The sequence below is a fragment of the Aotus nancymaae genome, unplaced genomic scaffold (genome assembly GCF_030222135.1).
Source record: "Aotus nancymaae isolate 86718 unplaced genomic scaffold, 86718_ANA_hifiasm-v0.15.2.pri h1tg000003l, whole genome shotgun sequence".
NCBI classification, from domain to species: domain Eukaryota; kingdom Metazoa; phylum Chordata; class Mammalia; order Primates; family Aotidae; genus Aotus; species Aotus nancymaae.
This window is the reverse complement of record NW_026988414.1, coordinates 17,127,954-17,154,220: the sequence shown is the minus strand read 5'-3', so window position 1 is coordinate 17,154,220 and position 26,267 is coordinate 17,127,954. Positions and strand designations below refer to the sequence as shown.

The following is a 26,267-nucleotide window of genomic DNA, read 5'->3' as shown; positions in this document are numbered from 1 at the left end:
TTCAGTCTTCAATGCCAGTTTATGAAGTTACATCTATTAAATATATTAACACATACAACATTTCATTTACAGAGATTAGAATTCATACACTAGTGCCCAAAGACATGGGATGCATACCAGTTAAATACATATCCAACAACATACAATATGCATTTTACCTTGGGGTTAATGTTTTAACATAAAACATAAAAGAAATGAAAGCACATGGGGTTTATCACTAAAACCACATAAACACCTAAGCTTGTTCCATCTGTAAACCCTTGAAACAAATAAAAGGGGAACATTACGTGTTTTAATGACTTTAAGAATAAAATCATTTGATGAAGTTCAGCTACTTTATTTAGTACTTTATTTACTGTCTCCTTCCTACTGAATGTATACACTGTGAGAGTAGAACTTGCCTGTCACGTTCCCTCTCAGCTCTCCAGTATCCAGGAAAATGCTGCCATATGATAGATGCTCAAAAAAAATATGATTTATGAATGAAGTTGAAAGACTGCTGAGCTTATTGTCAGAAGATCTAATTTCTACTCTTAGCACTCCAACTAGCTACTGTCTGGCACTGGCCACTCTGAAACTGGGTTTCTTCATCCTTGAAATGATGTAACTTGGAATAAATTCTGCAGATACTGTCATCTCTAAAATTCCATGACATGTCTCTGTTGGCCAAGATCTTAGGGGTATTTTGTGTTGGACACTCTCTGAACAAGTGGGAAATGACAGCTGATTCTAGGCTGGAAGCCATTGAACTCTTGAGAAGGCCTTCCAGGTTTGTAGTGATCAACTAGAACATGTGGAAGTCAATTAAAAAATGGCCACATAATCATAGATTTGAAAAAGACCCCAGAATTCCCTTGGCTCAATCTCTCCCCTAACCTCTAGGAAGAAATAGCTTCTACAAAAACCCTTGTGACAAACCTTTTGTTTGAGTATCTCCAGGGATGGAGAAATAACTTCCTAGAAAAATCCTATTTTTGGGTAGAAAGGTCCTCTGGGGATCAAGCCAGAGAGGGCAACCTTGTAACTGCAACTCTGTAGCCCGAACTCTCTTCTCTGGGGAGATACAGAAGAAGTCTCCTCTCGCTTCCATGTTGTCCTCTAGGAATTTGAAAATACTTCTCCCTTCTTCCTTCAAATCATTAAAATGAACACTATTTGCTAAGAGTAGAGAGGTTAGAATAGTCCAGGATTATAGTTCAGGAAGATAGCTTCCTAGCTCTAGATCTGCCCTTAACTCATCATGTGGCCCTGGGCAAGTAACTTCTCCCATGCAGGATGATATGGTATTTTCATCTTAAAATGTGATGATGGAAGGGGTCAGGGCAAGTGTGTCTCAGAACTTGGGAAGTTGTAAATGTGGCTGTTAGAGGGTGGCAGGGCATGGATATGATGGCTCTGATCCACATCCTCTCATCACTGGTGCAAAAGGATCCAAGGGTTATTAGGTTAACAGTCTGCTAAATTCTCTGTAGGTCCAGCTGCCAATATGATGCAAAATATGTTAATATCTAGGATAATGATATACACTTAAAAATTCTGCTATAGATATCAAGATCCTTCTTGGACTCTGGGCCATAGGAAAACCAGAAATCTTGAGGCAAGAAACTTTTGCACATGTTTTTAAGGTACAGAATATAAACAGTTCTGTCCCGCAGAATTAATCCCCAATGTCACAATCATGGAAACAGAATTAAGTAAGGGCTTGGGAAAATACCTTGCAAGAGAATGCTGGCAATGGCCATGCCTTGTGCACAGTGAGTTAGTTAAACTTTTATAATCCAGGGGGATTATTGACTAGCACAGACGCGGAATTTCCTCTGGGGTGATGAGAACTGAATAGTTGTTCTGGTGTGCTCTGTTGTTGATTCAACCTGACACATTTCAGGAAGTGAAAAGGTACACTTTTCCCTTTCCTTACTGTATCTTAGTAAAAAAACAAATTGGAAATTTCAGTAACATAAACAATTCTGTTTTGCCAAATAGATTGAAACGATGCTAGCATAAAAGTGTTAGTGATTCTGTGCATTTTGATCACGGTTTCTGCATTTGCTGAGGAACACAGATTTTCAAAACATTCCTGGGTCATCCATAAAGTTCTAATATTTTTAAGGGTGTTGATGACCAAACTTGAGTCCAGCAAATAATAACCTCTCTCCACATGTGGCTTAAATAATGGATTCTACCATAGAAAATGGTAACTTTGTTTTTTACCCCGTTGATTTATGGGAAACTATCCTTGAGTAGCTATTTTTAAAAAAAACCACTTAGAGTAAACATAAATCATTTTGTTAGACATAAGCCTTCATTAAATGGCACCCATTTTCATAATGAGGTCCATGTGCCTAAAGTTAGCAAATTAATTAGCTAATACAACCGAAATAAATTAAAGGATCTGCAGATAGTGGAGGTGCTGGGAAGTTAGAATGAGTGCGTCTGAGACTAAATAATTTATCTCTGTGTCTCCAGGGCCAGTAAGTACTCAGTAAATGTTTGTGGAATTGATTTGAATTCAGCCTTTTGAGAGATATTTAACCAGGAAGGCATGTTCTCCTTCAATTTACTATTTTCTAAAGCATGCTTCTTTCTCCCTCCAAAACCCTAAATACATCCCGTTAACCCCTTTTAGGGTAACATTACATGATCTTAAAAGCATTTTCCCACCTCACTTTTGAAAACAGTGCACTAATTTTTGCTAAGGAGGTAATGCCTTGGGAACAGAAGTTCTGACGTGAGCTCTATTAGGAATGTCTGACTGTGCCTTTCTGAATCGTAAAAGATATACTATGCCATACAAAATTTAACAAAATCAGCAGTAAAAACTTAAGCTATGACACATTCTTTAAAAAACAAGCTTATGACAGGAACAAAGTAAATACACAGCAGAGAATTTCCCAAAGCCTCAAATGTCTTAGAATATTAGGAAATTCCTGTCTTGGGATAAACTTCCAGATCCACCAGATCACCTACAGAACAGTGGGCAGGTTTGAGCAGGCCACTCGTGTGTGCAAATCTCCTCCTGCATACCCAAGCTGCTTGGTACTCTCATGCACCAGGAAGACCGGTCCAGAAAGAACGTTTTATGTTCTTAATGGGTGTTAGTTCTGTTCATGGAGCTAGACTAGAATTATTGAGGAAACATTCTTGATCTACCAATAAATATTGTCCCTGGAATTGGTTGAGGGAATATTCTTTTATCAAGCAAGATTTGAAGTTACTGAGCAATCTTCTTTTCTGCTTTAAGTCAAGGGTAATTCCTACATCTGAGGTGCCCTTTTCCTGAGGTCATCTGGGCCCCACCTACCTTCTTTCAGGCTTCACTTCCACTATGAAGACTCTGGTGAGCCAGGTGGGGGTGACCACCCTCCTCTGTGCTCTCACTGAGTCTGTGCTGACTGTTTTGGGAATGTGAAGGAGAGAAAAAGGCCTGGTTTAAAAGTTAGCCCAGCAGAGGTTAGAAAATATATTTATAGCCTTAACCTCCAAACTGAGAAATCAGACATTAATTTTTATTTAATTATAACTCAAAAAATATTGATTGAGTACTCCTACTGCATTGGACACTCTACTCAGGAGCCTCCCAAGTGCCTCTTTGCCTCTATAGTCTACTGGAAACCAGAGTGAGAGTGATTTTGGTGCCAAATTTGCTCTCAGACTCATCCGTGAGGTCTCCTAGCATAGGGAGCATTTATAATAGGGGCCAATGTCACCGGTCATATCACACCAAAATGCTCAGATGCCACAGAACGCATGAAGCTAACATGTTTCATTCCCATGAGCTCATTTGCTCCTGGGAAACAAATAGGCAGATTCCTGCTTTACAGACAGTAGAAAAAGGCTAAGAGAACAGAGCTGTAACTCCTGCCCTTGACATATTAGCATGAGAAAATCTTACAGACCAGAGGATATGCACCCACTGAAGCATAGAAAGGACCTCCTCAATGTCCAGCCTCTCCTTCAGGGAAGGTCTTGGCTAGGCTCATTAGCTAATCCCATATGTAAATTCCTTTGAATATTTTAAGGAAAAAATACCCACATAATACTCTGCATATAAAGTTGCAAATCAAACCTCAAAGATCTAGGTTAACTTCTCCAGATTTGGTGATTGACTTCTTTTTTCCCCCTCCCCCAGGGAATAAGTCCACCGTCTTCCAACATTAAACAAGTTGGTTTTATAGTTGATCTAGTTAACTAGATATCTGTCTTCAGGTTTCTTGAGGGATCTAATCAGGAGGCTATCTTCCACAGTCCGGAGAGTGCCAGAAATCTGATGTAACAGGTTCAGATGATTTTTTTTTAAAAGACTTGGAGTTATTCTTTAGAGTATATTGACGGATATTTGATCAGGAAGCATCTAGCGGTGTTCACATAAGTTTTGAGTGAAGTGTGTCTTGTTTTTCATAGTGTCTTCTGGGTTAAGGTAGCACCCAGAACGTAATAGGTGCTCAAGAAAACTCTGCTGAATACATGCAGCTGTTGTATTTTTGATACACATGTGACACTCATGCTTGCTTATTTTGATGTCTGTGTACATAATCAAAGGAAAGGTGGCTTTTCTCCTATGCTGTAGATGACATGAAAACCAGCTCCTTCCTTGAGAACGTTCATGAGACATAGCAACTCTCTTTTCATTTTTTTAGGCAAGGCATGAAAGTATATGGAAAAACTGATGAAGGATTTTGCCTGTGAAGGTTTTATACTGTTTTCTAGAGCTTTCCTTGAACTTGCTTCAAAGCTCCTGAATTAAAGCAAATTTATGATCAAATTGAACAATAATTGGACCACTGGTGACCGTTGTATAGCAGGAAGGTGTTGAAATATTTCTCTTTCAATCCTGACCTGAGTAGATCATCCATTTATTTAGTGATCAGTGTCTTAATATTTAGGAACTCACCAATCCTCCAGGCAACCATGATAATATATTTGCTGTCTTCGGTCTTTTTCCAATTAGTACTCTCATCAGTAAGGCACACAAACTGAAATTTTGAGCCTTAAATTTCATAGCTAAACCATTGTCCCCGTGGAATGCCCCCCTACTCCCACCCCAAGAAAGCCCCTGGTTATAATTACATTTGAATGAAGAAAATTAGGAACTCAGTGGCAGAGGACTTTCACATAATGATATTTGCTTTCCTCCTATAGTAAGAAGGCTCCAAAGAAGGTTTTATCTTCTTTTGTGTAATCCACCAAAGAGATGTCACTGACGTTTACCATTAGCTTGTCCCCTTCTTGCAAGGAGAACATGGCTCCGAGGTAGATGGGCTGGAACCAGTTGCTGCCTACTTCACACACAGATTTGGCCCCCATGAGGAGCTGGGTTGGCTCAGGGTAGGTGTCTGTCACCTTGGTGATGACCACAGTGATGGAGTCCGGCTTGTTCAGTTGGCCTGCTTGTCTGATTTCACTGCACTGAGAGGTCATCCCACGGAATGTGACCTGGGAATAAACGAAGTAGTCTCCCGACTCTGGGATCAGCAGGAATCTATTGGTGTAGCTCATTCGGTTCTTGGTGAAGGCCAGGCCTAGTTCGTGTTCCCAGTGCAGAGCTGGGAGCTGATTTTTTAAGTGCTGTGTGGGAGTTTGTTTCACAACTGGAAAGACAAGAGAGAGGTTTAATTTGCTTATTTGGAAACTGCAGGCTTTACTAAAAAAGGGTCTCATATCATTGTCAAAGACTAAAGTGATCAAATATAAGTAACAGCTAAAACTGCTTTAGGGAGGAATGAATGAAGAATATATAAGCGGATATACACATTTGTTCAAAGAGAGTAGTGTCTTGGACTAGTGACCTGGGGCACATTACTTTGCCTTTCTGAGACTGAGTGGTCTGACCTGAAAAATTTTAATTTTACCTTAGACCTATGATCTTGGGAAACAGTGAAGGTTAAGAAATCTTTCTATTCTTCTGTGTTTAGAAAAATGGCTTGCTGCAAGAATTATTCTTTCCCAAATGACTCAGATAAAAAGGCCAGGCACCAAACCCTTCAAATTCCCATTCTTTGCCCCATAAGTGATTGATTGAACTGTTTTATCCCTATTCATCTATTTCTATCACTCACCTCATGCCTATAAGACAAGAACAAAACACTTGTCTTATAGACATGAGGTGAGTGATAGAAACTTGGCATCTCCCTGGTCCGAATCCTCACTCAGAGCTCACCACAAATAATTTCCTCTTAGTCAAATGATAATACCAGCGTCTTGGGTCACACGGATATCCCCCTGCAGACTGCAAATTTTCTTATAGGTCAGGAGGGTATGCTTCCTTTTTAACATTCTAGGTTTTCAATGGGTTCTAGAACATCCTTTTGCACTGTCTTGTTCTTTCCTCTGGAGTCTCAGAGGTATAGAAACTCTAGGTGTGAGATGACTGGGATTTCTACACTAGACTAGTAAAGTTGGCCAACTGGTGATAGCATGGGATTTCTCTTGATTTCCATATATCAATGAAAATTCTTTGGAAACGCTTCCCTGAAGGTAAATGTTTAGTTACGTCATCTTGAATAGGGCACAGATGAACTGCATAAGTTGGCAACTCTTGGGACTTTTTGTCTGTGACCAGATCCAGAATTACTTGCAGCTCCGAGTCAGAGAGAAGCCATTTCTGAACAACTAGGTGTATGAATGAAAGAGAGAGACAGGAAAGAATGACTCTTTCTTCTGAGTCTCCCTGTCCTTGGTGGTGCTTACAGATTCTATCTGAAAGAAAATACCCAAAAGACATGGGTCTTTGGACTCTCCACAGGGAAGAAGACATTCAAAAAACCTTCCACTGAAATACCTGCACTCACATTCTTACTGCAGCACTATTCACAGTAGCAAAAATATGGAATCAACCTAAGTGTGCATCAACAGATGAGTGGATAAAGAAAACATTTGTGTGTGTGTTTGTGTGTGTATATACATTTGTGTGTACACACACACACACACACACACACACACAGGAATATTGAGAGGAGGAGGAGGAGTCTGTTACCAAGGAATGTAGTTTCCAGTTTAAGATATTAGAGTGAATTTTGGTAAAGTGCTGAAAGAAATCTTAGGATTCTGGCTCATGGTCTCCCGTAAAACACAGCAGGGAGGCTTACCTGTCAGGTGTGCCCTCGGCTTATCTCCATCCGCTCTAAGAGGTGCATCTGTAACAAAAGGAGAAATGTGCTTTGTATGAGACAAAGGGTGACTGAAATGAAGATGGCCCTTTGTGAGTTGCATGGTGCCTATGATAGGAGAGAAACTGTGATCTCCTCCAGCTTAGTCCAGTGCTACTCCTTGCAGGATTTTGGATAGGGATGTGACACCTGCAGCAAGCACCACCAAGGACAGGGAAACTCAGAAGAAAGCCTTGAACACAAATGAATCTTGGCCCCATGACTTTGGGCAAGTTTATCTAGCCTGTCTGAGACTCTATTTTCCCATCTAAGATAGGCACAGTATAGATGGAGGTGCTTAGCAGGAATCTGGCACATGGTCAATGCTCAATAAAGCACAACTCATTGCTCCTTCCCTCCAACTCCTTTCATGGGAGTGCATTGGCTTTTTGGCTTCTTCCATAATCCCTTTAACTATATTCACTGAATGGTTCACCCAAAAGAAATGGGATGGGGAGTGGATGGAACTATTCTTTAGCTATATGACCTGGGCGGATCCTTTTCCCTCTCTGGGCCTCTGTTTGCCTGTTAGTTCTTGAGAAAACCTTAGAATTTCCCTTTAGTTCTCAAAAATTATTATGTTGGATTAGGTATGGTCTAATTAAAGATGGTGTTGATAATGATAAAAAGAAAAAATCAATCACATACTTTTGATGTGCTAGACATTATTCTAACCCCTTTATAGAAATTAACAGATTTAATTCACATTAACCCTGTTGAGTAGAATCTAGTATAACCATTTTTATAGGTAAGTAAATGCAGGCAGAAACAGGTGAGATTATTTGCCCAAAAAAGTCACACTGCTAGTAGATTCCAGAGCTGGGGTTTGAGTTCAGGCCATCAGTTCCACAGGCCATGCACTTGGCCACGGTGCCGTTTTGCCTTCTTAGTTCCTGCAGAGGAGCCTCACTTCTCTTCTGTGTTTGCATCCCTCAGCTTAGCAACTTGGTACTGAAAGACTCATCTCTGAACTTCCTACGTACAGAACTACTAGAAATGTTCTTGTTCCCTACAAGGAAAGGCATTGAAGATGAGCATACTTACAAACTTGCTGATGTGAAGGTGCAAACTCCTGTTCTTTTAGAGTCTGTTGGGAAAGAAAATATAGTTTAGACCAACTATGGTCCTTCTGATCCCAACACTCACACAGCTGCCCATAGCACAGGGATGGTTACAGTGCTTCTGTTGCCCAGCCTGGGTACTCTGTGATGAGGGAAATGAGAATGAAAAAACTTTTGTGGATGGGAATATAGCATCTCAGCTCTCCACTTTCCTCACCTGACACTTCCAATGACCTTCCTCTCTCCTAGGCTTGTCTCTGAAGCTTGACTTTAAGGTTCTTTTTTGAGGACTTTAAGGTTCTTTTTTGAGAGCTTTTCCTGTTCTATTGTAGGGGAACTCAGCATCTTGTCTATGCTTTTGTTATTTGAACAAATAATGGCACTTGCTTTATTTTCTTTCTCTACCACAATTTAAAAATCGGGACTCTTCTTAAAAAATGATACAGAAAAGGAAATAATGGCCATATTCTCCTTCGCATCAGCCTCAACAATTCTTCCTTGTTCTGTGTAATACCTAAAGACTTTAAAAATAATTGCAACCCTAGTTTATGAGCTATTTCAGATACCACATGATGGTGGAAGAGTAACTGCCTTGGAGGCAGATCTGAATTTAAGTCCTGCTTCTACCATTTATTAACAATATGACCTTGAGCAAGACTTTTCCTCTCTGAGCTTTGCTGTCCTTATTTCTAAGGTGGGAATAATAACATACCTAGCTCTAAATTACTCATAGGATTGAGGTGAAGAGCAAATCAGAAAATGTATGAGTCACTGTAAATGCATGAAAATGCATGGAAAATGAAGGAACCACCACTCACATACTTGAGCATAAAGCTTAGTAGCAAAAGTATGCTCTTAGCTTAGAAATAATATCATGCATTAGATTATTAAACATGGCTGGTGGAAATATAAATTAGTACAACCACTATAGAAAATAGTATGGATATTTCTCAAAAAAAACTAAAAATAGAACTGCCATACAATCTAGCAATCTCACTACTGGGTATGTATTCAAAAGAAAAGAAATGAGTATATATATCAAAGGGATAGTCATGCTCACATGCTTATTGCAGGACTATTCACAATAGTAGAAATATGGAATCAACCTGATCCACATCTCTGTCAAGGTATGGATGGAAGGATAAAGAAAATGTGGGGTGTGTGTGTGTGTGTGTGTGTGTATATATATGTATATATAAACATCATTGTTTATACACACACACACACACACACACACACACACAATGGATAAACATTTTTTGGCCATAAAAAATGAAATCACATTATTTGAAGGAACATGGATGAACTGGAGGTCATTATGTTAAGTGAAATAAACCAGACACAGAAAGACACACTTTGCATGTTCTCATTGGTATGTGGGAACTAAAAGAGTTGATCTCATGGGGGTAGAGAGTAGAATGACAGACACTAGGGGCTGGGAAGGGTATGTGAATGGGAGGAGAGGGGGATGAAGTGAGGTTAAACAATAGGTACAAATGTACAGTTAGATAGAAAGTTTAAGTTCTAATGTGATAGCAGAATATGGTGACTGTAGTTAGTAACTATATATTGTGTTGTACATTTCAAAGTAACTAGAAGAGAAAACTGGAAGTGTTGCCAACACATAGAAATGATAGATACTCAAAGTGATGGATACCCCAAATATCCTGACTTGGCCATTACACATTTTATGTATGTAACAAAATATAACATGTTCCCCACACATGCGTAAAATATTATGTATCAATAAAAAATAAAGATAAAACAAAATTTATGATATGTTTTTTCAAAAAGCCTTTTCTAATATGATCTTGACTCAACCCAATCTTCTGATTTGGTTCTTGTGGCTATACAGTCTCCACTAATAGAGTGATTCTCTTATTATATGAACACTTGATCTATTTTACATCTCAAAATGTGTGTGTTGTGAGTGTATAGTCAGGTTCTATGGTTTCCAGATCTGCAAATTCAACCAACTGTGGATCAAAAATACTTGAAAAATTACAAAACAACAATAAAAAAAAGTAAATAGAAAACAGTACAGCATAGCAACCATTTACATAGCATTTATACTGTATTAGGTATCATAAGTAATCTGGAGATGATTTAAGGTATATAGGAAGATGTGACTAGGTTATGTGCAAATACTATGCCATTTTATATCAGGGACCTGAGCATCTGCAGATTTTGGTATCCATAGGGTTCTTGAAATCAATCCCTGTGGATATCAAGGGAGGACTGTCTCATGAATGAGGAATTGTGTGTCTGTGTGAGTGTGCAAGAATACAGCTCCATCAGTGGGGGAGAATAAATTGACATGTTTTAGCATCTGTGCATGTGTCTGTGATGTAGTGCCATATATATGTATGTCTTGCCGTCTGTCTGCGTAGTCATGTAGATATAATCATGTCATTGCTGAGTCTAGGTCTGTGAGCAGGTCCGTGATATCAGTGATCTTGTTAGAGCCTGGACCTCCAGCCTTTATCCACTCCTAGGCCATGCTACCTAAACCTCTACAGAAGCCCCTTGAGGGCAGAAATCTTGTCTTTGAATGACTAACTGTCTTTATAGAGTCTCTCCATCCCCTTTCCCTCCACTTCTCAATTCTGCTAAAGGCACCATTACTGCTTTCTCTTGACTACCAGAACTGAAATTTTCTTTTTTCTTCTTCCACAAAACTAACGGCTGACGTTTCTATTTTGCAAATTTTCCCATGGTGTTTCCATTCCAGGCCTTGTCATGCTGCTCTCCTGGATTCTTCCATCAGCCCCTGGCAGGGTCTTTGTATTTCTGTTTTCTCCCTTTCCTTGATCTATTTCCTGGCCTGCCTTCATAAGACTTTTCCTGAAGCATCACTTTATCTCGATACTACTCTGCTCATAAACCTTCAATGGCTCCCCATGGCCCTTAAGACCCAGTCCAACCTCATTTTGTCTTGGCATTCAAAGTCCTGACTTACCACCCCAGTCTTGATATCCTTTATTTACTTCTCTCTAAGCTATATGTGTTCCCAGCCAGGAGAGGCAACCACTATGAATTGATTCAAGGTATCTGAAGAAACATAGTAAGTGTAGTTACTTTATTGAATGAGCAGGGACACAGAAACCTGGCCCAGAAATGGGAGATTCAGAAGAAATTGCCCCAGAACAGAGTCTTACAGGTCCTGCAGGTATTATCCAGGTGATACAAGAGGTAATGACCATTCCAGACAAGGCCAACAGCTTGCACAACAGCAAAGAGGCCCAACAGGACATGGGGGTAGTTGGAAAACATCAAGGCTTTCTACTGGGAAATGAATGCATTATGTGCATTTAGCACAGGGCCATGAGTACAGCAGTCTTTGAAAACCTAAACCCAATTGCTGTGATCACTTAACCAGAATCAATAACTTGGATGGTCTTGAGGGAGTAGAGAAGCAGCCCAGAAATGAATTTATTCTGTAGCCTGTTGCCTTCCTTGCTATTCACAGAGCTGAAGGAACTGATCCTTTGGCAAGGCAGAAAACTGAAGGTGGAGTTCTCAAAGAGAATCAGAGAGATCTTGATTGTATCCTCTGGTATAGGAAAGGTACCTGCCCTGGTTGGCCTTCTATTGCTTTATTTAGTTCTCTGTTGAGAAATGTTGAACATCCTGCTGGTCTTTGGCTAAGCTGACACTCAGCTAAGAGTTTAGAGCATTCCTTTTTGACTTAGAATCCCACTGTCATTAACATGTATCTGAGATGTGCACATTTCCCTGTTTGCTCTGCTGGGCTTCTATAACTTGGGGACACACTTTATTTTCATATATGGATGAACGAGTATGGCTTTTAGTGGTCCAGAATGCCACTAAACATCTGGAGGTGGTGACAGAGCCTGTCGGCAGATGTTGAAGACTAACACATTCCAAGGGTCCACAAGAAGGACATCAGTTGGGACTCTTTCTCCTAGAACAACATCTAAACCCTCCATTGCTGCTTCTCTTAATAACGACTCTGTCACAGGAGGAAAATTATTGTGATCAGAAGCAGTAATGAATGAGGAAGAAATTTGAGAGGATGGAATAATAGCTTATTTGGGGAAAGGTTTATGCACTACAGCTGTCCCAATGCCTGCTATCTGGATGGTTCCTGAAGACACTGGGCTAATGCAATGTCTTCTGTGTACCAGCCCTGACTCATCTCCATCACTTCTCGTTATTCTGGGGGCACCAAGGAGATGCTGGTTCCTAAGGGGTGTTGGTCATGGTGTCAGTATTAGCCTCCAATTGAATAGACATGGTGTCTGATAATCAGATTATTCCCCTTTACATATCTTCTCAAACCACTGGCTGAGATCCAGGATCCAATTTTATTATTTATTTGTGTGCCTATGACTTTTCTCGCTCTGGTAGAATTCAACCTGGCCACAGGTGGGGATCTATATTCCTAGTGCCTCAGACAGTGCCTGACAGTTTTGCTGGATTATCCAACTGGCAAAACACACAGATTCTCAGGCATCAGGAAGGCAGAGACAGAAAAAGAGTCGGAGAGCGGGTAAGGATGCAGTGATTTCAGCCAGAGTTTTGCAATCCAAAAATCGAGGAAAGACATATTTTTGTTCCCATTAAAAATTTTTGTCATTTGGTACTAGGGCCTCTAAAGGTCTTCATCAGGCTTTGTGTGGAGCATAGTTGTGGCTCTAGAAATATTTGTTTGAAGTGGCAAGGCATAGCCAGGAGCCAGAGTCAGAAAAAGCAAATGTGTATGCCCATAGGCATGCATCTTAGAGGGAGATGGGGTGCTTGCTCCAACCAGGATATGTTAGCCCTAGCAAAAAAGAGCCAATGCTTTCCTTCCCCTACTTTCCTTAGTCCTTGTAGGTCAGGGAATTTCTGCCTTCATTTGATTTTTTTTGGATGTTGACTGGTAATCTCTGACTCAAACTGACCATAGTGTGTTACTATAGGCATTTTTGGAATTAACTTTAATTATTCAAATTGGGCAGAAGAACATATAAAGGGAAAGAGGAGATTGAAGTTTAGTTGAACGCTCCCCAGGTGCCAGATCCTGTATTGGACTTTTATGTGTTTTTCTCATCTAATACTTCAGCTACTTTTAAAGGAAGGGTCAGCATCACCTTTTCATGGCTTAGAATGGCATGAAAAGAGGCCAAGCAACTGTCCAAGGTCAAAGAGTGCATGGAGGGCTTGGAATCTGAATCTTTAGACCAAGTACAGACCCTGGCACATATTAGGAGCTTTCTAAGTATTAGCTGAGTGTACAATAGATGAACAAGCCTGAAGCAAGATAGTCTTTGAGATTTCCTGGCATTTCCCCAGAAAAATCCCCTAAGTGTATTTTAACTAATGATCCACTTAGCCTTTCCTTCCATGTACTGTAGTCACTCTCTATCTATATTCATAAACAGGGAGAGATTTTCATCTCTTGCTGTCATAAATGCTGCAATTGCAAAGGCATGAATGTTTTATGATCCAATACATCCTCCTACCACTTCCAGGAGAAGTATGCAGATGTTTGCTTCTTTGTCTCTTCCCTTTGCATCTCACTGTTTACGCTTGCACAAGGATAACTCCAATCTGGAAATGTTTTATTCTGAGGCCATTTCATTTCATTATCCTTCAAAGCACCCTGGATAGGGCTTTATGTGCAACATTCAACACAGTACAAAGCAAAGATGCTGGTGTTTGCAGCTTAGCAAATTTGGAAAACTCAGTCCCATTGTTTCCTGGTGCTCTGATTTTGGCATGTCACTTGACCTCAATGGAACTGTTTCCTCATAAATAAAAGCAGACTCTCTCTCTCTCTCTCTCTCTATATATATATATATATATATATATTTGAATCGCTAGATTCAGAAAGCACACAATAATTATTTCCTTCCAGGTCTATTGTGATGGCTCAGAAAGGCCACACACATAACGTTCATTTTCCTTCTTTCTTTGGATTCAATAAATGCTTGTGGGGCTGTATTGTTGGTTCCGTGCATCCTTCTTTTGGTCTTAGGACTTCAATTGTACACAGAAGTCACCCTTGTATCTCTTTATCACAAGGAATAGATTTGGATGCTATAGGAACCCTGGGTGGCAACTGCTTTTCCCCAAGGACGGACATTCAATAGGCTTCCTCAGGCTTTTGAACTTCTGTGCTTTTAGAACACAAATGGGTTGAGGGAATGGAACTTATGCCCCACCCATTCACATCCCCAGCTTGTTGCTGCCATCAGCTGCAGGACCTCCTTAAGAAGGTCAGGCTGGGAGATGACCTCTTATAGCCTGTGTGTTGCTGCAGTCTGCAGGGTGTGCTTCATCAGGTGGGGATGCAGGAGCTCTCCAAGCCGGCCTGGCACTCGGCAATATGTTCACTTTACCTGGCGACTGAGTGGATCTTGCACTTACCAGCTGCACTTTGCCTGGGTGTCTGGGATTCACAGCCAGGCTTGCTCACCCTTCCTGCCTCTGCACTTCCTCAGTGCACCTTTACTGCCTCTGGTTTCCCTTCCCTTTGCCCACAACCTGATCTTTGGATTGAATATCTTCCAGGTATGCTGGTGCTTCCTGAGGTTACAGAAGGGGAGTCTTCACTGAGGGATAAGTGGTCTGCAATTTACAAAGTACTTTGATCTCAAGTATCTGTTTTTTCTAGACAACACTGAAAGGGATTATCGCGATCGATAATCCTTCTGAAAGAGGAAACAATTTGAGTGAGGTAAGAGGGCCCATCCCAGGTGAAGTGGGTGGGAGGAATCCTGTCTGCTAAGCATCTACTCTATGGCAGCAGCTTTCTGGACATTTTGCAGAATTCTCACCACAGTGCTATATAGAAAGTGTATTAACCTCCTCATTTTATAGACAGTGAGTCTATGGCCCAGGGAGATCTAGTACCTTGCCCGCCCCTCCATCTCTCCCTTTATCCAGAAAACACTTAGTGAGTGCCTTATGTGTGCCAGGTAACCCTGAGGGGAGGAAGAGGACTGACATTTATTGAGCACTTACTATAGGGTAGATGCTTTTTCATAGTTAAATCCTCCTGCCCATCCCAGGAGGCAAATACTTTGTAGGACTTATGCCCAGAGGCAGACAACATAGTGATAAGGAGAAATATATATAGTGGATTTAAATCCCAATGTCACATTCTTTAACTGTGTGACTGGGCACATTGTTTAGCTTTTCTAAACCTCAGTTTCACCATCTCTAAAATGTGGATAATAACAGTAGTTTCCTCATTGTGTGGTTTCCATTGTTAAGACGATGCATGTAGTAATGATAGAAAACATGTATTGCACATGTTTACCTACCAGATACCATGCTGGATGCTTTGTAGGCATGATATCATTCACTTGTCTCAAAATCTTTAATGCAAAAAAAATTCACATGGTTTCGCTATATAGTGAGCTATTAAAAGGTCACAGCTGTAATGTGGTGGAGCCATGGCTTTCTCTCAGGTCTGTGTGACTCGGAAGCCCAAGCCATTACTGCAGGATCCTATTGGTCTGATTGGAGATTTTCAGGAAGGCATGGAAGTGAGATTGGAGGGAACCACGGAGAATGTGGGGAAAGTGTGCAGATGATTCTAGAAGGAGGACTGAAAAGGGAAGGACAGGTTGGGCTGTGGTTAAATCCTAGGAAGGAATGCCTCCTACGGTATCCCTGAGGATTCATTGTGTGGTACTGAGTGCCACTGCTGGGCTTGGGCTGAGCCACCTTGGTGCATTCTGCTTTGCCTGAAGCATAGACTCTGAGTGCCAGAGCTGTGCCCAGGGAGGATGGAGGCCTGGTCTCAGGGCACCTGGGCCAGAGTGGGCCCAATCTGAGGGCAGTGGAAGCCACTGCAGGGCCCTAAGAATGCCGAGCCTACAGGGCTGTCAAGTGCAGCCAGGTAAAGAATGGATTGAGGAATATAGTGGGGGTTGGTAGGCAAGAGTTGGGTGGGGAAGGAGACACAGAGACAGTTCATAAACATCAGCCAAGAAGGCCTCTAGCATCAACACCTGCATTCCGGCCAGGCAATGGCAAGTTCCAGGGCAGGTGAAGAAGTTGTCCTCTATGATGTAATTTCCCTGAGCAGGGAAATTCCCTGGTCGTAATAATAATAATTGTTAACATTTACTAATCCCTACTCCCTGACAGATACTTCACATACTTTATTTCTAATTATCCCCATTTTATACATAAAGAAGCCGAGACCCCAAAGGGTCAGGTAACATGGTTAAGAAGTGTCTAGGCTGGCTCACGCCTGTAATCCCAGCACTTTGGGAGGCCGAGGCGGGTGGATCACGAGGTCAAGAGATTGAGACCATCCTGGTCAACATGGTGAAACCCCGTCTCTACTAAAAATACAAAAAATTAGCTGGGCATGGTGGCGCGTGCCTGTAATCCCAGCTACTCAGGAGGCTGAGGCAGGAGAATTGCCTGAACCCAGGAGGCGGAGGTTGCGGTGAGCCGAGATCGCGCCATTGCGCTCCAGCCTGGGTAACAAGAGCGAAACTCCGTCTCAAAAAAAAAAAAAAAAAGAAGTGTCTAGACCAGAATACAAACTGGGTTTTAACTTTTGACCCACAACTCTTTCAAGATACATTTGCCTAATATTCTGCAGAAATCTAAAGGTCCTAACAGGTTTTATTATTTCTATACTTTTTTGTATAGGTAGTGTACACATTTTGTATGAAAGAGGCTAGGTTTGTAAATGACTCCCTCCTTCCTTTGAAGACAAGCCACCCAGTTTTCTACCTGGATGCTAGCAGAATTACCAATCTTTTGTGCTCTTCCTGAAATATACTATGCATTTACAAACATGTTCATATAAGTAAATATTTTCATAAAATGAATGTACCGTACTATATATGCTGTTACGCACTTTGCTTTAGTTAACTAGTGTGCAGTGGGTTATATTTGCTTGGCTGCATAAGGGGGTGAGATTTCTATCTTTGCCATCTTTTGGTAGATTACTTGTGATGTGCACCATATTCTGGTTTAATGCTTGTTCAACAATAAAACTGTTTTATTTCTCTGCTACCTTTGTGGAGAGGATTTCTAGGTTGGGAGAAGATTTTGTTTTTAATTACATTTCCGTAACACGAGCATGATGTACTAGCTCTCCGATTCTTTCTTTTCTGTTTGGAAAAACACAGGTAGCCTTACTCTGCTGGGCCAGGAGTCCTAGATGGGTGACTCTATGGGTAACACAGATTTGCCATGTGAAGCTCCTCCCTGGGAGCTTGGCAGAGGGGTGAGACTCAGTAACTGGTATAGTTGTAATAGTTTCCTCCATGGCATTACCAATCTCCTTCTTCCTTTGATCCATGGTGTGGCCTCCTGTCACCTGGCACAGCACAAACATGGCTGCCTGAATGCACAGGGAAGGAGGTCAGAAGATCCAGTTTTGAATCATGGCTCTGTCACTGACTAGAGGTATGGGCTTGAGCCAATCTCTTCAGCCCCCTGAGCCCCATCTGTCCCTATCTGCAAAACTTCAGCCTCATCTGTCCTTCAGCCCCCTGTCCCTATCGCAAAACTAGGCAGTTCAGGCCAGCTAATCTTCAAAGACCTTGTTATTACCAGTGACCTGTAATCATCTGACTGGTTTTTATTTATTTTATTTTTGACATGGAGTTTCGTTCTTGTTGCCCAGGCTGGAGTACAATGGGTGGGATCTCAGCTCACTGCAACCTCCACCTCTTGGGTTCAAGCGATTGTCTTTCCTCAGCCTCCCATGTAGCTGGAATTACAGGCATGCGCCACCACACCTGGCCCATCTGACTGGTTTTTATCTATAATGAGGTCCTCAGCCATAGCATCTAGCCCAAGTGCCTTCCTTCCCTCCTCCAGAAAGCTTTTCCTGAACCACCCCTATCCCTATGGCTGGGCCAGGAGAACATCTGGAATTCCATAGTGACTCTATGTCTAAATAGCATATTTCCTGAGGCCAACATCAAATTTTCTCAGTAGTTCCCTGGTGCCTGGGGTAGAGTGATGATCACATCACAGCTACCATGTGCATGTGGCTCTCCCCACATTTCCAGCATATGCAGTGCTCCTGCATACGCCTTATTGGTGCTGTCAGAATATTGATATTAATATCCCCTTTGGAGAAAAGGAAAAAGGCTCAAAGAAATGAAGCCACATGCCTATTTTCATAGCCGGAAGTAAGCCATATTTCACTGTATGTCTACCCAAGCTCTCCTGGGTGCTTTGGTTTTCCCCCCTTGAATCCAGCCTTTTCCCATCTCCTCTGAGCCAGTTCTTCTCCGTCAGTCCCTCTGGATGCCCTCTGGATGCCTTCTCAACCCTTCCTGGCCCTGCTCCGTGTCCTGTGAGGCTGACGCCAGGCTCAGCTGCCCCTGGTCCTTTGAGCCCTGGCTTCCTGCTGAGCCTGGTCAATGGGATTGGATTGGAGGCAGGGTGGGGATGGGAGAGCAGTCAGCATTCCCTCCTTCCTTCTGCAGTCTCCCTGCTGTTTTGACAGTGACTGCCTTTCTCCCCAGAGCCCTTAGGTCTTCCAGGCAGACCCTCTCCTAGGCTTTAGTTATCTCTGGGTTTCTCTAACACTTCCCCTCCATGTGCCCTTCACGCCAAGGCATGGTCACTGGTTTCCCATTGTTGCCAGTCCTGGACGCTCCAGCCATTTCAGTTCCCTTCAATCTGACTGCATCTCAGCAAATAGGCCCTTTTTAAAATCCCTTCAAAATCTTCTTTAAATATTCTTTTATAAACGCACTTCCTTGAGTAAGCCAGCTGTTTCTTTTCAGGACCCTGATTGCTACATGAGCCCAGCGTCACTCCCATTTCCCTCTTTTTTAATTCTGACATACTAGTAAGTTACAGAGCCTGGGCAAACCACAACTGCAATCATCCTCACACATCTGCTCTCCAGGAAGATGGGTTTAATAACAGAATGGATGGTGTCAGCCTTACTCATTTCTTGAGCATCTGCAATTGGACAGGCACAGTGACAGATTTGGGGGCATAGAAGTGAATAAAAAAGACTCTGTGCCTTCCTTCAGTGAGCTTTCTGTCTAGTGACAGCTCAGGTCTCCATCTCCATCTCCCCTGCTGGCTGGGGAAGTCTTAGATCCTCCCTGGACTGTGAAGTTCTGCTGGATGGTCTTCTAGGTAGACAAAGGCATTCCCTGGCTTCTGCTGACCAAGGGCTCTCAGACATTGTCTTGGTAGTGGGAACCTGTCATGCCTCTGGGCTACCTTTAGACCCCAGTGCAGGTTTCTGGTGGCCACTCAGTGTGTCATTCAAGGACAACTGTCTCCTTCTGGCTAAAGGGGGATGGAGTCCCAGAGCACCAACTGGGAGCTGCTGTTTGACTTCTAGCAGGAACCAGCCCCTTGGTGGTCAAGGGTCAAAGCCTGACTTCCCATGACCTGTGGTTCTCTTTGAACATAAACAGCATTTCAGGGTTGTCTGCATATTTCTACATTTTATGAGCAATGGCATCTGGCCGTGATTGCTGCTGCCTGAATCACGGTCTGTTTGTTGACCCTGATGGGGCGGTGAGAATTACAGATTTGCCCTGCCTTACTCATGGTGTCTGTGCTTTGCAGCTGGCCAGGACGACTTAGAGACCAGGTTTCCAGTTAAACCAACTGAAAACTCAATTTTTTCCCTTTGCAATTTAACACTTTGAACTGAAATTAAATCAGCCATCATAGATTATGAAGGGGCATTTTTCAAAAGGATATTACTTGAAGGACACATTCTTTAGGTTTTGAGGTATGTCTTTGATATTCCTGGCCAAGAATTATGTTTTCTCCTTGACACCCACACCTTGCCCCTATCATTGTTCTCCCTAGACCTTATACTCTTTTTCTGACTAGGCTTCTCCCAGGCCACAGCAAGACCTTAGAGATAGAAAATCAGACAGGAGGTTCTTTCTTAGACTCTAAAAAGATTAAATAAAGTTCTAAACCCAAGAAAAAGAGTGAGTAAAGAAATTGTAGCATCCACAGATAGGAATGTGTACCCATAGCATCATGCTGTTGTGACTTCATTAGCATATAAATAAAATCATAAATATTAGGAGACTCAGAATAGTCTCATGTCATTAAAAAAATCCATTTTATACCTTCCATGTAATTCTGTACAGAATTATACATCCCAAACTGTTAACAGTGGTCAGCTATAAGAGTTTGGGTAATGATGACTTTCTTCCTCTCCTTCTCTGTATTTTCTAATTTTTTTTCAATGACCATGTCCTAGTTATGTAGTTTTAAAAGTTTTTTCTTAAATAGAATATTCCCAAATTACCAGTACACTATGATTATAATTATCTAAAAAATATGAGGCTTAAGGTTATTCCTATCTTAAAAGAAGGGACAATTCATTCCCTAGAAATATTGAGAATAAAAACCAAATTGAACCTCTCCACCCCTCCCACTCTACATTTCCTCTGCATGTAGAAACAAGGAATGTGATACATCAAGAAACTCTGTCCTCTGTCCAGAGCTGAAATAGTTGCCGCTCCCTGCAGAGAGTCCACTGATCCCCCCCAGGTCAGAGTGGCGTGTGGCTTACCTGAAACTGGACACAGGTCTCTCCTTGGGTCCGGAGCTGACTGACAAGCAGGTAGGTGGTGAGTCCTGCGAGGAAAGGGAGCAATAGGAAGCAGCAGCTGAGAGCCCAGGATGCGCCCCTGCTCCTGGCCTTGGGCCTGCCGCTGTCCTGCTCTGGCAGCATTTCCACGCTGGCTGTTTCCCCACAGCTCAGCCCCAGATTCTCAGCCATGCTCCTGCTTCTCCTGGAGGCACCTCTGACTCCTGGGCAGAGAGACCCCCCCATTAAATAGAGGACCAGCTTTCACAGTGGGTGACTTAATCACTCAGTCTCCTCCTTCCCTTTTCCTCTCCCCTCCCCTCTTTAAGAGCACACTGTGGCCCTACCCTGCTAGAGAATGCACCGCCTACAACAGAAACCAAGTTTGGTTTAAGGAAAAAAAAAAAAAAAAAAGAAGAAGGAGAAGAAGAAAGCTTTCCCAAGCATCGTTATATACAGTATGCTCATGTGCTCCTTCCTTCGTTTACAGAAGGAAGTTAGGAAAGTCCCTGAAGGAGGAGAGAAATAATTCATTAAGTCAGTGGGTGGGGACAAATTAAAATATACCTGTTCCCTGCACTGGAGGCTTAACAGCTGTGCCAGTCTGAGAAGTGTGCTTCTGGAAGTGAAAGTGAGGGATGGGAGGTGTGTGGATTGCAGGCTGGGAAATGGAAATCACATTTGCAGGAGCCCTTTGCAAAGTGCTGCCTAGCCCTCTGTCTTTTTGAACCGCATAAATACTCGTTCTCATTGTACAGATGGGAATAGCAAAGTTCTAAAAGGTGAAGGCAGTTGTCCTAGGTCGTCCAAGGATAAAGACAGAGGAGCTAGGAAGATGACCTATTTCTTCTAAATCATGGCTTGGGGTTGTAACCTCTAGCACATGACTGCCTGTGAAAGGAAAGTATATTTCCAGCTGGCATTGACCATTGTTTAATCAGAGTACGAGATCACTGATCAAGGTGACTGTCTGTGAGGGTAGAAAATTAACTGCTACTTCCTGATTAGTGTAAAGTTAATAGATCATGTGATGTGCTTTGCCTGCAGTGGAGTGTGGGGGCTACAACATGTAATAAAACATTATTTTTATTAAGTGCTTACTTTGTGCCAATCATTGCTCTAAGTTAAATATATCAGTAAAATTATTCCATCCTGAAATAACTTTTGTGACAGTGAAGCCATCATTCTCATTTTACACACAAAGAAATGAAGCACAGAGGGTAAATGGTCATCACACTCCATTGCAGGCGCTGCTGGATCACGCATATTCATAGATACCTGCTCTCTATTTACCCAGAGTGGGTAGTGCCCTTCAGTGAGGGGGTTGAGGGTGCTTCCTGGAGAAAAAGGTGGTATTGGAACTAGGCTTTAGAGCTCAGAAAGGGTTGATCTCAGAGAAGAGTAGAGGACGCTGGGAAAAGATGGGTTCTAGAAATAGGAAAGTTTAAGGAATGGCCTGTGATATATGGTTGAAACCAGTTTGACTAGAGCCTCCATCTAATTGCTACTTCTGGTTATTTCACAGCCCGGTCTCTTCAGGCTACTTGGAAAGGCCTTTCATGGCTTGATCCCTGCTCACTGTTGCCTCTCCCCAGTGTTCAGCCTCAGCTTTTCCAAGCTGCAGTTCCCTGGATACACTATGGACTAGCTGTACTGTTGCAAAATGGAAGTGTCCAGCCCTCTTCCTTCATATCACTATGCTCTTACGCTCATTCTAGCAAAGGATGATTTTCATGTCCCATGGCTACTGGTTCTTGGTTTAACAAATCTGTAAACAAACGTCTTTCAGACTAACCTAGATCTCTGCTATTGTAACTTAATCTTTGTTTTCTATGCTCCTGTTCCTTAATTGTGTGTAGAAACCATTCTTGCATCCTCCTGCCTCCAAGATTGGGTAAGATGCTCATATTCTATGTTCCTATAGCTTTCCATTCTTCTGAATCATTGAAGACTTCCTACTAGACCGTGTTTGACCATTTTTTCTGTCTCCCTCATTAGACCATCAGGTCTGAGAGAGCAGGTGCTAAGTTATATCCCTTGCCCATGACTATTGCTCCTAACTGTTATAGACTCATTACCAACAACTAAAATAAGCATCTAATATATTTTCAAAGAATTCTAGCAAAGGATGATTTTCATGTCCCATGGTTACTCATTCTTGGTTTAACAAATCTATTAAGAAACATCTTTGAGACTAACCTAAATCGTTGCTATTGTAACTTAATTTTTCTTTTGATGACTGAGTAGTGTTCTGTGGTATGGATATACCACAGTTTGTTTAACCATTCACCCGCCGAAGAACATTTGGGTTATTTCCAGTTTTGAGTTATTATAAATAAAGCTGTTGTGACTATTTGTGTACAGATCATTTTGTGTGAACAAGTTTTTATTTTTTTTCTGGTATAAATGCTCAAAGTGAAATTGTTGGCTGTATGGTAAACACATGTTTAATTTGCCACGGTAAAATTAACTGCCATGGCAAACACATACCATGACAGTTACCTATAAAATTTAAGCAGTTGCCTAAATATGGCAGTTACCTACAATTAATTGTTGATGGAACTGTATGGCAGTTACCTACAATCAGAGTGGTTGTATCATTTTGTTTCCCACAAGTAATGTGTGAAAGACCCAGCATCCTCTCTGTATCCTCTCTTCAGCATTTGGTGCTTTACTATATTTTGCTTTAGCCACTCTGATAAGTGTGTGGTCATATCTCACTGTGGTTTTAATTTGCATTCCCTTAATGGCTAATCATATTGAACATCTTTTCACATACTTATTTGCCATCTGTATATCCTCTTTGATAATACAGAGATCAATTTTGGCTGCCACGAGGTACTTCTTGCTTCCTGCTTGAATCTCAGTGGGTTGATTCAAAGGCAAAAGATAAATCACTTACAGATAAATAATGATGAGTTACAGCACTTGACTATGTGCAAGATACTGTTCCAGGTACTGGGGATAAAGCAGTGAAGAGAACAGAAAAGCCTTCTCCTTTCATGATGCTTATATTCTAGTTGGGAGAGATGGCCACTAATTAAAACAAATAAGTTAATTTATCATATGTTAGATAGCCTTAAGTGGTTTAGAAAAAAAAGGGAAAAAGAGATAGAAAATGATCTTAATTGCAATTTAAAATAGGTTCATCAGAATAGATCTCACTGACAGGAGACATTTGAGTGAAGACCTGAAGAGGGTAGGGGAGGCTGTGGGGGTGTCTGGAGAAAGAGAGTCTGGTGTCGAAGCCAGTGTACATGGTGTATTCACAGAGCATCAGGGTGGCCAGGTCAGCTGGGGCAGTGGGTGAGGGGGAGTGTGGGGGCCACAAGATCAGAGTGATGGAGAAGACTGACCGGGTAAGGCCTCTTGGGTCCAGGTAGGACTTGACTTCTTCTTCACTGAATTTGATGGGAAGAGGGGTGGTAATGGGGTAGGGTGGGGGTGGGGGTAGTAGCTGTTCTTTGGAAAGTGAAGGGCGGAGAGGTGGCTCTGATTTTACTTTGAAATGATCATCCTGTCTGTTGTGCTAAGAACAGCCTGAAGCGGGAAGTGTGGAGTCTGGGAGATCCATCTGGACACCACTGTGATCATCCAGGAGAGGAAGGATGGTGGCTTGGCTGAGGCTGGTGACACTGAGGGTCACAGGAGATAGTGGATCCTGGATATATTACTATTTTAACTAGAGCAGACATCATTTCTTATTATGCTAGATGTAGAGTGAGAGAGGAAGAGAAGAGAAAAGACTGAGTTGAGGGTTGTTGGTTTGAGCATGGGGTACATAAAGATGTCTTTCATAGAGACGGGGAAGGCTGTGGCTAGATGCTTGAGAGCACAGATTGAGATAAATGCTGTCTAAGGGGACTTTTAGATGACCAAGCTGAGACCATCAATAGGTAGATGGATGGTTAGTTGGGGCTCCCAGGCAGAGACTTGTGTGGAGATACTAATTTGAGAGTCATGCTTGACACAGCATCTACCACACAGTTAGTGATCAAAGTGGAGGTTCTCTGTATGGTTACAGGCCCTCAAATCCGATATCTCAAGTCCTTGGGGCCAGGTTTCAAAGAGCATTAAGTTGAACCATCTGAAATTGCGTATGTCTGGTCATTTTTGACCTGTAATAATAATAATTATGTATGGTTCTCCTGAACAATCTACTACACGTGCCTTATATTTCATAACACTTTAGGTGGGGTCTGAAATAACACTTAATAATCAAACACAGAAATGATTCTGCAGCCCAACGTGCTCATACTGAATGTGATACGTAAGATTCCCAACAACACATGCCCTTTAGGTAAGTTTTTGCTGCCAAATGAGTAATAAAAGCTTCCAGTTTTTAGAGATTTTTGGGTCGTGTTTACGGACTGGTATTATTATCATCGTGGCTGTTATTGTTGTTACCATTCTGTATGGCATTCAGGGGGTTGAACTACGCAATAAGTAGAAGTTACTGAAAGGCAAATTTCAGCTCAATTTAAAGACTTTGTCAATACTGGACGTCATCAATACTGTCCAAAGATAAATTATACTGCTTCCAGAGGGGGGGGTTCCCTGTTTCAAGGGTAAGGACAGGACCTGAACAGCCACTTACTGAGAATATTTTAGAGGGAATTTGATTATTGGAGAAGTGATTGGAGTCAATGTCTTTTACAGCTTTTGCTCTTACTGAGACAAGATGGCTCTCAATTATTTGTACTTTTTCAGGCCTTTTTTTCTCCATGTCTTAAATGGGGGCAGGGAGTTGAACTCTGTGATTGCTAAGGATGCTTCTATCATTAACATTTTCAGGATCTCGTGCTTCCCTGTGTCTTCTCTTTGCTCCCTGGTTGTTCCTCCCACCCATCTCTGCACAGCTTTGCTTACATCCTTGTTTGATAAGCAATACATTTTTTAGAACGTCCCATGGCAATTTCCCCATGATGTGCAAATGAGGGATTAGCAAGGGCAGCTGGGTTGGGTCAGCAGATGTTTACTCTGTTGCTTTTTGAGTTAGTAAAAGAGCTCGTTTTTCAGCAATTATTTCTAGATATTTTTTGGGCTTGTGCAATATCCACAGCTTTTCTGCAAGGGGGCTTACTTGGGCATAGCCCTACTTTGGACTGGCCCTGGTGGTTGGCAAGAACCTTCCCTCTCTGGTCCTCTTGGGAAAAGAGCTATTTGGTGAAATAGAATTTTTCAGTGGTTAACTCCCTCTTTTCTAAGTGGCAACAGAAAAAAGTACAACCATTTTGAATGGAAACCTTTCTAAAATATAGTTTAAACTTTTAAAACAGGTTATTTTTTATGATTGTAAAAGTAACATTTTAACTTTAGAAAACTAGAAAAAGGAGGACAATTGAGTCTTCTGCACTTATTGAATCACAAACAGCAATGATATTCCTATGCAGAAGATGCCCTCAAAGTCAGGCTTTTGGAAATCTTTCTTCTTAATCATTTTCTTTCTTCCTGCTTTGCTTAAATCTAGCTTCTTTGGGTTAACCAAAATTCTCAAGAGGGTTAGCGCCAACTATTTCACTTATAGGTATAGAGCCAAAAGAA

The 26,267-nt window shown here is 41.8% G+C and overlaps 1 protein-coding gene across 1 annotated transcript; it reads right to left on the bottom strand.

Moving 5' to 3' along the window:
• Window positions 1–21,109, bottom strand: TNFSF15 (TNF superfamily member 15). Its single transcript, XM_012461905.3, has 4 exons — window positions 20,706–21,109; window positions 8,190–8,232; window positions 7,086–7,133; window positions 1–5,588 (listed from the first exon to the last, which is right to left on the bottom strand). The coding sequence occupies exons 1-4, from the start codon at window positions 20,967–20,969 to the stop codon at window positions 5,134–5,136; spliced, it is 810 nt and encodes a 269-aa protein (XP_012317328.1). The 5' UTR covers window positions 20,970–21,109; the 3' UTR covers window positions 1–5,133.
• Between the last annotated feature and the right edge of the window lie 5,158 nt (window positions 21,110–26,267).